The 13265-nt window shown below is 38.5% G+C and overlaps 1 protein-coding gene across 6 annotated transcripts in view; it reads right to left on the bottom strand.

Moving 5' to 3' along the window:
* Positions 1-13265, bottom strand: part of LOC116319164 (3'-5' RNA helicase YTHDC2) — a 40547-nt gene that overhangs the window by 13583 nt on the left and 13699 nt on the right. For 3 of the 6 annotated variants that reach the window (XM_039614606.1, XM_039614605.1, XM_039614607.1), the window contains exons 12-25: positions 13087-13213; positions 12705-12770; positions 11991-12041; positions 10821-10996; positions 9690-9786; positions 8065-8152; positions 7053-7133; positions 6878-6960; positions 6627-6732; positions 3517-3636; positions 3164-3436; positions 2687-2813; positions 1212-1399; positions 100-289 (exon numbers count right to left, since the gene is read on the bottom strand). In XM_039614606.1, the coding sequence (XP_039470540.1) occupies positions 100-289; positions 1212-1399; positions 2687-2813; positions 3164-3436; positions 3517-3636; positions 6627-6732; positions 6878-6960; positions 7053-7133; positions 8065-8152; positions 9690-9786; positions 10821-10996; positions 11991-12041; positions 12705-12770; positions 13087-13213 (1773 nt within the window). The remainder of the gene's footprint in view (positions 1-99; positions 290-1211; positions 1400-2686; positions 2814-3163; positions 3437-3516; positions 3637-6626; positions 6733-6877; positions 6961-7052; positions 7134-8064; positions 8153-9689; positions 9787-10820; positions 10997-11990; positions 12042-12704; positions 12771-13086; positions 13214-13265) is intronic. The other 3 variants (XM_031738403.2, XM_031738406.2, XM_039614608.1) reach the window with 2 other exon arrangements.

Below are 13265 nucleotides of genomic sequence, written 5' to 3'. Positions count from 1 at the left end.
TATTTTTGTTCATATCATGCATGTCAAAGCATTGTACACAAAACTTACATTAACATTAACATTACCAAGCTGAGCCATGTTGTATTATGACTTGCTTACCATTAGTTTTCTGTACAGCAGGTTCATGGAGGGCAGAGCTGTGTAATCTGGCACAACCTCCAAATATGGCAACAGTGATAGAAGTCACAAGGGTGCAACAGCGGACAGTGACCATCCTGTGGCCTCGGCTCATCTCGTCATAGATCATCCAATCTGTGGGAAGGGCCTGGGCCATTCTGGTTTGGTTCTTCTAAACAGGAGAAACACACATTCACATGACTAAAACCCTTTCCTTGCACTGATTTAAAACATTTTTAAATGTTATGTAAGAGGGAAAATAGTATGGAAATAATGAGCCAAGTGTGGTAAAAGAAGAATTAGATGACACCCAAGCACCTGCAATGACACATGGATCCAATGAGCTGAGAATAAATAACATGTTCTACAAAGACCTACCCCAGGTGGAAGGGAACAACTGCAAGCACTCAAAGCTGAGACCAAGTAACATTAAAAAAATGAGCGCTAGAAAACTGAGAAGTAACAGGGCTTGATGGAACGTCTATAGCAAATGTGCAAAATACAATCCAAAGTGATCAGAGAGGTAAAAGGAGCATTAAGAGCAATAATTGTACCAATGGCAGAGCAGCTCCAGCATATTCTAGGTGAAACCTCAAGAGGTTTCTGTCCAAAAGAGTGCAATCCCCTTTTAGATTCACTACTCGGCTTTCATCAAATTTGAGATCATCTTGTAGGAGAAGAATTAGAAAAGTGGGGGAAAGGTAGGAAAAAGCTCATATTCCGAATACCACATCTGTCAAACATAGTGGAGGGAATGTTTTAGCATGGGCATGTAGGACATCCAATAACATCTGGTCACTAGTGTTTATTGATGATCTGACTGGGTGTACACACTGAGTGTAATTAATAGTGTAATATTTTTGTTAAACCCTTGAATTAAGGCGGAAAGTCTACACCTTAAATGACATTTTGGCTTTGTCATATAAAATCCACTGTGGTGGTGTACATAGGAAAAATGACAAAACTTGCGTCATTCTCCAAATACCCATAAAGCTAACTGCATGTATGCATAAGACTGTGTGTGTGTGTGTGTGTGTGTGTGTGTGTGTCTGTGTCTGTGTGTGTGTGTGCGTGCGTGTGCATGCATCTCCTACCTCCTTAAACTGAAACTGGCTTAGGACAGATGTGGGATGAAAGTGAAGCTTCTTCAGGGAAGACTCTTTGTTGAAATTAACCATATTTGGGTACATGCCAGCTACCAGGGCTGCCTTCACCATTGCCCAGTTTTCCGAGTTTAGATTCACATCACGGATGTCACAGCCCCCACGGGCTCGCACAAAACCTGGGGGACAAAGAGACTGCTTACCTTAACTAATCCCTAACCCTTCCTTGCTATTCAAATTTCATAGTATGGTCTAAATCAGTTTTATCCTTGGCAAAAAACCACAGGAATGTTTAAAAACACTGGCGGCTGCCATTGCGACCCCTCAGCCTTCTATACACCTATAGTATCAATTTAAAAATTTTACGCCAGCGTTTACTCAAGTTATCACAGTTACAAGATTTTCCAAAAACCTGACCTGTGACCTTGAGGTCAAGGTCACCAGGATTCAAACTCATCTGAGATTTAATTTGAAAATCCTAGGTGACTTAGAATTTTCAAATTTTTCTTCTTTAGTTATTGCATTCACAAAATTTTCAGAAAACTTTACCTCTGACCTGATCGAGGTCACTAATATTAGAATTTATCCAAGATTTTTTAGGAAATACACCTACAGCATCAATTTGAAACTGGCACCAAGTAGTTTCTATGTCCCCAACTTGCGTGTATGCATGCACTCATTAAAACCCTGTGCTACTTGACTGACCAGATCAATTTTCCATAAGTTTAACTGACTTGATGCTATACTCTTGATTAAAAAGCAATACTTTAATTTTTTTGAGTTGGGTTGTAATAATCCCTGTAATGATCATAAAGATATATCTAATACTTTATGTAAATTACAGTGATACTCATTGAGAAAAAAAAGGGCACACAACGTGCAAGTAAATTAGAAGCCCTATTAAGTGAACTGATATACAATTTTAAATGATAATTGTTTTACAATCTACACAATGCTGTCCAACCCAATTATGTTAAATATCTGATTTTCATGATAAACCGAGGAGGATTAAATAAAAGAAACATTGAGAATTTCCTTGCTCAATGCTCTCAGGGACAGAAAATACCTAGGGCTTTGCCCTAAACACTGAGAGTCAGTTTCTAGAGAGCAACCTGAAGGACTGATTCAAATCATTGGCACTACAATCAGTGGTGTGAGCTATCACCACACAGTGATCATGTTATTGTTACAATAAAAAGTAACCATGTTAAATGCAAATGAGCTAAAATTTGAAATCAAACTTGATAAAATTAAGTAAAGAAGAATAGGTTTAAATAAAATATATTGATAACATAATAAATGATTTTAAAAACCAAAAAGCAAAAACAGAATTTAAAATGGCCATTTAAGACTTATCCAATAATGCCAGCAGCAAGAACTTTAATGCCAAAAGAGGATTTGGGGTCAGCGAATCTAACCTTTAGTGAGTTATGTATGGAATATTACAGAAAAAAAGTAGAACTGACCAATTGCACGGAGTTGTCCTAGCAGTTGTGTCCTCATGCCAAGTATCATGTCCATGGTAGCCTGGGACAGGAAGTTCTTCTCACAGAAGCCTCTCTCCCAACCTTCACTGCGAGCCTTCTGCCATGCCTGGCACCACAGAGGACAAAGATGTCAGAGAAATGCTTAACAACAACTTTTACTCACAAGGGACTGACCTCAAATTTGTATTCCAAAGTATGTATAAAAATAAATTTTTATAGATCATCCCAATTAATGAGTCAATATTTTTTAAATCAGTGATCATGCATTTTTGGTAGATATCTGTTAAAAGTTGTCTTCTTAGTGTCCTTAAGAAATTGTGAGATTTACTTTTGATAGGGAGATAGGAATAAATCAACACAAGTGTTGTAAAACCCAAAATGGGTTCACATCATTACAACATCGTTAAAATCAAGCACTCAACCTAAAACACTCTTCTAGTATGGGTTTCTGCCTACCTGGAAAGCTCTAAGTAAGGCCATGTGATCACTAAAGGTGTTGGAAGTGAAGCGTTTCCTGCAGCTTAGAGCAGCTCTCTTCTGTGAGCTTTGGGTGGGAAGGATGAAAGGGTCACGATATGCCAGAGTACAGGCAATGGTTAGAATGGGGTCCAGACACTTAAGAACAACAGCACACAGCACCATCTTCCCCAGATGGGGCTCCACAGGTAGATCAGCCAGGTGGTAGCCCAGATCAGTCAGGTCTTCATACTGGTTCATAGCATCTATTTTCTAAAAGTGAAGAGATAGAGAAGAGTGGTGAGAGTCAATATGGAGACAAAGGCTTATTGCCAGATTGTTTCAAATATTACCTTCAGCATTTGCACAGCATTCCGGACAGCATGTGTGGAAGGTGGCTGGGGAGCCTTGGCCAAGAATTCAGCTACTGGACAGGAGGAGGGAGCCAGCAGTTTGGTCTGCAGACACAGTTCCTTACACACACAACATGATCTAGTGTTTAGAATTATGGGGATAAACAACCTACTGTACTGTAACACAGGTAACACACATCTATGTTACCTGTGGATGAATTTTAAAAGATGAAATAAAGCATCCTGCTCTTTAAGTAAGCCATAGTCAAGTTTATATCATGTAGCCATCATGATACAAGTTTTAGTAGTACAAATACTTTGTTATTGCACAGTAGAGTTTTCTGCTCAGTGACGCTAGATAAACTGCAGATTTAAAGCTTATGTGTAATGGCATCATTTTAATCACATGTTGAATTTGTATGTGATGTGTTTTTGATAAATTATGCATTTTCATTTAGTAGTGGTAGTTTAGTGCAGGATAAATACAGGGAGTGCAGAATTATTAGGCAAGTTGTATTTTTGAGGAATAATTTTATTATTGAACAACAACCATGTTCTCAATAAACCCAAAAAACTCATTAATATCAAAGCTGAATGTTTTTGGAAGTAGTTTTTAGTTTGTTTTTAGTTTTAGCTATTTTAGGGGGATATCTGTGTGTGCAGGTGACTATTACTGTGCATAATTATTAGGCAACTTAACAAAAAACAAATATATACCCATTTCAATTATTTATTTTTACCAGTGAAACCAATATAACATCTCCACATTCACAAATATACATTTCTGACATTCAAAAACAAAACAAAAACAAATCAGCGACCAATATAGCCACCTTTCTTTGCAAGGACACTCAAAAGCCTGCCATCCATGGATTCTGTCAGTGTTTTGATCTGTTCACCATCAACATTGCGTGCAGCAGCAACCACAGCCTCCCAGACACTGTTCAGAGAGGTGTACTGTTTTCCTCCTTGTAAATCTCACATTTGATGATGGACCACAGGTTCTCAATGGGGTTCAGATCAGGTGAACAAGGAGGCCATGTCATTAGTTTTTCTTCTTTTATACCCTTTCTTGCCAGCCACGCTGTGGAGTACTTGGACGCGTGTGATGGAGCATTGTCCTGCATGAAAATCATGTTTTCTTGAAGGATGCAGACTTCTTCCTGTACCACTGCTTGAAGAAGGTGTCTTCCAGAAACTGGCAGTAGGACTGGGAGTTGAGCTTGACTCCATCCTCAACCCGAAAAGGCCCCACAAGCTCATCTTTGATGATACCAGCCCAAACCAGTACTCCACCTCCACCTTGCTGGCGTCTGAGTCGGACTGGAGCTCTCTGCCCTTACCAATCCAGCCACGGGCCCATCCATCTGGCCCATCAAGACTCACTCTCATTTCATCAGTCCATAAAACCTTAGAAAAATCAGTCTTGAGATATTTCTTGGCCCAGTCTTGACGTTTCAGCTTGTGTGTCTTGTTCAGTGGTGGTCGTCTTTCAGCCTTTCTTACCTTGGCCATGTCTCTGAGTATTGCACACCTTGTGCTTTTGGGCACTCCAGTGATGTTGCAGCTCTGAAATATGGCCAAACTGGTGGCAAGTGGCATCTTGGCAGCTGCTGCGCTTGACTTTTTCTCAGTTCATGGGCAGTTATTTTGCGCCTTGGTTTGTCCACACGCTTCTTGCGACCCTGTTGACTATTTTGAATGAAACGCTTGATTGTTCGATGATCACGCTTCAGAAGCTTTGCAATTTTAAGACTGCTGCATCCCTCTGCAAGATATCTCACTATTTTTGACTTTTCTGAGCCTGTCAAGTCCTTCTTTTGACCCATTTTGCCAAAGGAAAGGAAGTTGCCTAATAATTATGCACACCTGATATAGGGTGTTGATGTCATTAGACCACACCCCTTCTCATTACAGAGATGCACATCATCTAATATGCTTAATTGGTAGTAGGCTTTCGAGCCTATACAGCTTGGAGTAAGACAACATGCATGAAGAGGATGATGTGGACAAAATACTCATTTGCCTAATAATTCTCCACTCCCTGTAGGTTAGTTTGCAGTGATGAGTTGACAGTAAAGCTCTGTGTTGAACTGGTGCACAATGGCAGTGGTGCTCATGGTCAATGTTAGGTTACACCAAGTGTAGCAGAGATGAATTTGCATTTAAACTGATGATGCTTAGATTCATTCACTGAATTCCAACTTCATACCAACTGTATCCTGTCTAGTTTAAAGATGGTTTAAACAGTACAGTGTCAGTGTAGGGGATGGAAATCAGCCAGGATAGCTGTGAAACATCTGCTGATATCTTGTTGAATTCAGTTGTGTAAAATCCACAAAGAGCAACAGGTCAGCTGATCACAGCACATAAACTAAGAAAACCAACTGGAGCTCACATTAGAAATTATTGAAAGTTGTGATTCTTTCCCTATGCTGCGCCACTACACAGATCTTAAGAGTTTCACCACCTGTTGAATTCCACTGTAATCCCTGACTGTACTCATTTTACTGTTCAGGCGTGGAGAAAATAGTTAATTTTTAAAATGATCTTTCACTGCTGGTGTCCTACATAAGAGATTCAAGCTGAATACATTCATTAGAATTTGAATTTAGATTCAAATAAAATTTGTATTCTTATGTACTAATATTATTTTGTCATTATATTAATATAGCACAAGGGTTAGTTACCTCTGTACAAAAAGAATTGTCCCTCAAGGAGCTACTTTTTGCTTTCTTACTTTGAGCACATTTCAAAACCTGTACTTTTTTTTACTTTTACTTGAGTAAAGAAGTTTCTTCAGTACTTTAACTTTTAACAGAGTATTTTTTAGCTCAAGTATCTGTACCTCTACTTAAGTACAAAAAATCTGTACTTTTACCAGCTCTGTAGATAACCATCAGTTCAACATAAGTGTTATGACTCTGCATGTTCGCTATAAAACTAATAGTAATGTTTTTGCACTATAGCCAGAAGTTGTAAGCCTATAGGCTGTGATAAAGGAATATTTATTTTGCATACCATTCTGCAGGTGCAGAACAGCAACCAACTCCTGCACAACTGCAGAAATACATTTAGACTTGAAACATGACCATGTAGTATGTTTCTACCTGTAGAGGCATCCGGAGGAGCTGTGGAACTTGGAATTCCAGCATATTGTTGAACCTGAGTCGACTAAAGAGATGGAAGCAAATCCCCGGCCTGCAGCGCCCGGCTCTGTAGTCATGTCATATGTCATATGTTTAACAGCAATGGAGTAGTATTTGGTTGCAAGAGTAAAACCCATAAGCCAACAATGTAAGTTTTAGTGTTAGGCATAGGTTTTTGGATACTTATAATAAAAATATGAGCACTACAATACCTTCCTTTCCTTTGCAGAGCACTGGCTTTTGAGATCCACACAGTCTTTAGCATGGACACATTGCTGAGAGTATCAAAAGACTTCTGCAACAGGCAACGATTCAGTTAAATACTAACACCTTTATGAAATTCATGGAGTCATAATTTAAATCTAACTTTCTGAAGTGTTAGTGTACCTCTTTGACCTTTCCAGAATCAATGACGAAAACAACATCATTGATAGTGATGCTCGTCTCAGCTATGTTAGTAGAAAGAATCTGAAATTAAAAACTGACCAGTTATAATCTAGTTTCATAAGTACATTTCCTTCAAATATCATTTTGCATTACATTAAATGAAAAAAAAAAAAAATACTCCTGAGTTATGGCACAGATTACAGCTTTTACTGTGAAATGATGTTGAAACTTCAAAACTTCATAAAAGAAAGCAGACAGTACTGAATTAAAATGTCATACCCTTTTCCTTTAAAATACATTCTCCTGTATTTTAAAGGAAATGAAATACAATGGGTACATTGAGGGGTTTTTTTTATATACTTCACAGGTTGGTTGTTCCAAGTATCCTATTCTTCTTGTTGATTATTATAGGTCAAACATGTCTCATGTTGTTAGTTTTGGGGGGTTTGTACTACTGTGGAATAAAGTTCTAATCCAAACATTCAAATATGAACCAGATCTGAAGGCTGCACTGTATTGTATAAATTTAGTATCAATATAGCCTATGCAATTAGGCAGTCAACAAAATGGCTAAATAATGGTAATAATCCCTAAATAGTTCAGTTCTGCTAAACCATTTGAATTAACTCCAAATTAGGTCTGCACTTCATTCACATCTTATAGCTTTGTTTCAAATCCATTGCTCATAAATAGAGGCTGAAAAAAATAAATTACACACACACACATTGAGTATTCCTATCTTGTGGGGACATCTAACTGACATAATGCTTTCCCTAGCCCCTAACCATAACCCAATTGTAACCCTGTCACTAAAACCAAATTTTGAGTCTCAAAAATGCCTTCAAACTTGTAGGGACCAGGATTTTGGTCCCCACAAGTATAGCAAACTTCCAATTTTTGGTCCCCACAAAGATACGCATACGCTTGCGCACACACACACACACACACACACACACACACACACACACACACACACCATCATTATACATCATCTGAAACACCAGTGACTCACTATCTTCCTGACACCAGGAGGAGAGGTCTTTAAGGCTTTTTTCTGATCCTGAGTCTGCATGTCTGAATGTAGAGTAAACACATGGTACCTAAGAAAGAACACACCTCTATCAGAAAGCATGCACTTTGCTGCAAGCTTTTGTCTTCTCAGCACAACTTAATAATGAAACAGGCTAAGCAATGAAAATTAAGGACATATTTACATATAACAGTATATACCAGGGGTAGGCAACCTTTCTGATGATGAGTGCCATCTAAAATTTCCTCAGAAGTCAATGTGCTATATAATTGCATTGGCAATAAATTTAATAATGCTCTATATTAACAGTTACACACTATATAGAACAACTTTATAGAATTATATTTGTTCGCAGATGTTGGCAGCTATCAGTGAAAAGTTATCAGCTATTTTAAAACAAAAAAAGACTTTTTATCCATAACAAGAACTCCATAACAGCAAATGAACTGTACAACAGAAAATGCAAATGCTATTTATGGTCTCCTCACAACAATGATAAGAAAAATAAACTGGGCCAATATGGCATGTTTGTTAATACAGGGATACACATGTTAATGTGATCTCTGGTCTCCCACTCAGAGACACAGGTCTCCGAGTGTCCAGCAGTCAGACTACCTGAGGACACTCATGTGAGAGAAAATCTGCTCACACAGATATGTAGAGCCAAATACTGTCAATAAGGCCTCTGCAATGTTCTGAAGACAGTTAAACTTGGCAGGTAGTGATGTCCAGCAGGTGAAAATGCAAGCTCCATGAACATGCACAGCTATGGATTCCAGCTGCATCTGTTGTTCTGTAAACTTTGACCCCCACAGAGTCGAGATTTTCAGTTCAATCAGCTGCATTTTGATGTCCTCTGTGTCTAGCCAGTTAATGCGAGACAAACCCAGCTGCTCATTAAACCTTTCTGGTTTGATCAGAAAGAAAACATTGGTCCATACACCTGAAAGTCCCTAAAACGCATTGTGAATTCTGTCTCGAGTCTACGGATGTATCCGTGTATTTCCGTGGTGCTGATGCTGCACTGAGTGGACAGCTCCTGAAGCATTTGAAGTGTTGGAATGTGGAAATTTCAACATCAGTTGAAAAAACTGCGACCTAGCAACGTCCCTCTCACCGGTAGGCTAAGTGATTTTTAGCCAATTACAAGTTGAATCTGGTAGTTGGGGTTGTTAGCTAAGATACCGTCATTAAGAAGCGGCACAAGTAATGTGTCTATGCAAGCTAATTTGCGATGTGCACTGCTGGCCCGGCCATTTACTTTTTAATGCACCTTCTCAGATTAATTCACTGCGTGTCGTGCCATCAGTTAACCCTTCGCGTGCCCCAGGGTTGCCGACCCCTGGTATATACTATATGAATTTCCTATCAGCAACAAAATTGACCATGTGGTTACATTCCCAAATCCTTACAGACTTTTAGAAAAATGTGCTCCAATATGACCTGATACATGCCGCAACTTTTGGGGCTTTACTGGTGTATCGAATATATTAATATTTAAAACAAAAAAAAAACTAATTTCAAATTTGGGCTTAACATAATACCAGAATCATTTGATTGTGTTTTTATTGACATTTTGAACTGCATCCCAACAGAAACAATTTTACCTCTCACTTTGGCCGGAGAATCTTTTATCATCATGGAGGATGCGGTCCCTGAGTTCCACTATTTCATCATATCCAGGAAGAAAAATTAGGACGGCACCTAAAGACCAAAAAAAGGCTCACATTCTAGCACAGCTGGTGATATCTGTTAGATATACTAAAATAAGCAATGGCATTGTGAATTAGAAAAGATTAAGACACTGCTATAAATCACAGGTTCACACCAATCTGCATTTTATGTTGTTTTTCATAAATCTGCTACCAGATTTACCATTGCTTTCTATGCTGTTTCATGTTACAGCGGAGCCTGTTGCAACCAGACTTAAGAGTATTGCACTGGCTAGCACCCAAAATTAGCTGACTTTGTACAAGGGGTACTCTTTGGCTCCATGTGGCTGTCACTTACGTTTCCATCTATATGCTGGTTACCTCAGGCTTTTCTCCCAGTTTTCCTTCCTTAAGGATGACGTCTTGACAGCCACCCTTTCATTAAGACCCTTTTTGATGACGTGTCAGTGAACAGTACATGGATTCAAGGGCCAGATGCATCTCTCAGCTCCTGTGTCAGGTCTTTGCTAAATGTTTTCCTATTTCTTAAGGAAATCTCTTTCAGATACTATCCATCTGCTGCAGACAGTTTTGTTAGGCCTGCCACTTGTCTAGTTTTCCTAAGAACAGCCTGCACACTAAGCAGAGATGTGCCATATTTTTGGCTAATAGCGCTTTAGGAATAACTTTGTTGATTCAAAAAAATGCTATTTTTATGTCTTACATTTGACATTTTCCTCATGTCAAGAAATGGAAACAAATCATGGCTGCCAGTAACATAGCACCTAAGGATAGAATTTAAAATTAGTTCTTTGCCAAATTGTATGTGCAGTATGTGTTATGTGCCTTTTTATGATTAAATGGTTCACAGTTCAGTAACAAATGGCTTGACAAACAAAAAACCTTCCTTTGAAAATCATCAGGTGACTAAACTTAAAATCAATGTAAAAGCAGACAATGTCCACAGAAAAAAAGACCTTCAGAAAGTCTGGAGAGTTATTGCTCAAAACCCCTTTAAAAAGACAAAATAGAGTCTGTCTCCCAATGTAGATATATGAGGGGTAGCTTTATCGTCCTGATACTTACCATCACTGGTACTGGAGCAAATGTTGTGCAGCAGATTCATGATGAGCTCCAGGTCTACCCACTGATCGTCAAAGCTATGATGGTACAGCCTGAGAAGTTCTTGATCTTCTAAGCTCATCTCAGGGCCACACTGGACCAGAGCTGACTCATCGAGGTTGCTCACCTCTCCCAAAGGACTGCACAGTAACAAAAATATTCAGTTGCTTCACAAAGAATTCATAAACCTTAAAGTTTTTCACAAGACTCAAGTGTTGTAAAATTAAATTACAATGAATAATATTAACATCTGAACAACTAAAAAGCTTTTAATTTATGTATCTGGTATTTATTAAATTAAAAAAAATAACCAGAAACTGACACTTCAAATTTCCCACACTTCATGATGCATGCTCAATCAGCCAGGTAAGAAAATCTCAAAAAGTTGATTCTGTTCATCTGGATGTAGAGTTTTCAGTGGGAGAAACATTATGTGACCCATCCAAGTGACTTACTCAGTCTCAGCTGACTGCAGGTTTCCCCAACCTTATAAACAGTACATTTGCATAATGACTGAAACTACATGGTAAATGGACTGATTCTTATATAATGCTTTTCTACTCTCCTGGAGTAGTCAAAGCACTCTATACAACATACCACATTCACCCAATCACAGCCAAGCACTGTTTCTATGCTTTGAAGTGCTAACTACAATTCACTACAATTCAGACACATTCATGCTCTGATGGATGCATCGGAGAGGAACTTGGGGTTAATATCTTGCCCAAGGATACTTGGCATGCAGACTAGGGGGAGCCAGGGATTGAACCACAAACCTTCCAATCAGTAGATGACTTGCTCTACCTCCTGAGCTATAGCCACCCCACTGGCACCACTAACGAACAATGGGCTGTGAGGTCAGTTTCTTTCATTAATATGCAAATTGTCATGACCATTTGCATATTACTGATCAAGAATCATACTACGTCCAGATGAACAGAATCAACTTTTTGGAATTCCCACACTTCAGTGGGGGAATTTGTGTTGCCAGAGTGGAGACCACATCTGAGGAGGCAGAGATTTACCTGGAGCGGTATCTATCTGTGTGCCTGAGGTAAAATACTATTATTTTACTATTTTCATATCATTATATATTCAGTACGAGTGTGTGTTTTGAGTTACGAGTGCACTTACTGCAATATGCAGTGCTCTGATTGGTCAAATCTGTTTATTCCGATCCAAAAACTAGAAATGAATAAACAGGACAATGACCCCAAACACACATCAAAAGTGGTAAAGGAATGGCTAAATCAGGCTAGAATAAGGTTTTGGAAAGGCCTTCCCAAAGTCCTGGCTTAAACCCCATTGAAAACATGTGGACAATGCTGAAGAAACAAGTCCATGTCAGAAAGCCATCAAATTTAACTGAACTGGACCAATTCTGTCAAAAGGAGTGGTCAAAGATTCAATCAGAAGCTTGCCAGAAGCTTGTGGATGGCTACCAAAAGTGCCTAATTGAAGTGAAAATGGCTAAGGGACATGTAACCAAGTATTAGCACTGCTGTATGTATATTTTTGACCCAGCAGATGTGATCACTTTTTTCTGTTAACCCATAATATAGTCATAAAAGAACCAAACTTCATGAATGTTTTTTGTGACAAAGAAGTATCTGTTCCAATCACTCTATCAGAGGAAAATCAGAGTTGTAGAAATAATGGGAAACTCAAGATAGCCATGATATTATGTTCTTTACAAGTGTATGTAAACTTTTGACCACAACTGTACATAGCTATGACCAACAGATGCCATATGTAAAAGGGAAAAAGTTTAGAATGACAACTATAAGACATTAAAATGTTTACATGTCTTAATACTTTCCAAAGGACATGTATTTCAAAAAAACTCACATGGATGATTTCAACAGATCCACAGCATCAGTCTGCTGGAAGTGCTCGGCAAAGTCTAAGGCAGTCCTGAAAACAGATGAAATAAAAAACAGTGTCACGTATATGAAATTCTGCAGTTTATGCAACTACATTTTTGATTATTTGATTTATTTTGATTTCTTTATTTATTTTTGTTACAGGAAGAAGTTTAAAAAAATACTCAAACTGTAGTTACTGTTAAAGATTACATTATTTAATAACTACTACTACATACTTTAATAACTTATAAGATATGCCTTGTCTATTTCTATGGACGATGAAAGAAAACCAAACAACAGGGCTGTGAATCACAGAATGGTCACTATCGATTAATAAACTGGATTGTGATTGTGTGGTTTCTTACCATCCATTGGATGCCTTGATGTTAATGTCAGCACCCAGACTGAGGAGTTGCTCCAGCTGTGTAATAAATCCTCGACCTGCTGCTGCCATCAGTGCTGTGGTCCCTGTTTCACTGTGCATGTAGTCCACTACATAAAAAGATTTGGGGAATCAATCCAAATCAAACTGAACTGGAATATC

Source organism: Oreochromis aureus, linkage group 7 (assembly GCF_013358895.1).
Source record: "Oreochromis aureus strain Israel breed Guangdong linkage group 7, ZZ_aureus, whole genome shotgun sequence".
In the NCBI taxonomy this organism is placed as follows: domain Eukaryota; kingdom Metazoa; phylum Chordata; class Actinopteri; order Cichliformes; family Cichlidae; genus Oreochromis; species Oreochromis aureus.
Note: the sequence above shows the minus strand (reverse complement) of the source record. Positions and strands in the feature narration are given on the sequence as shown.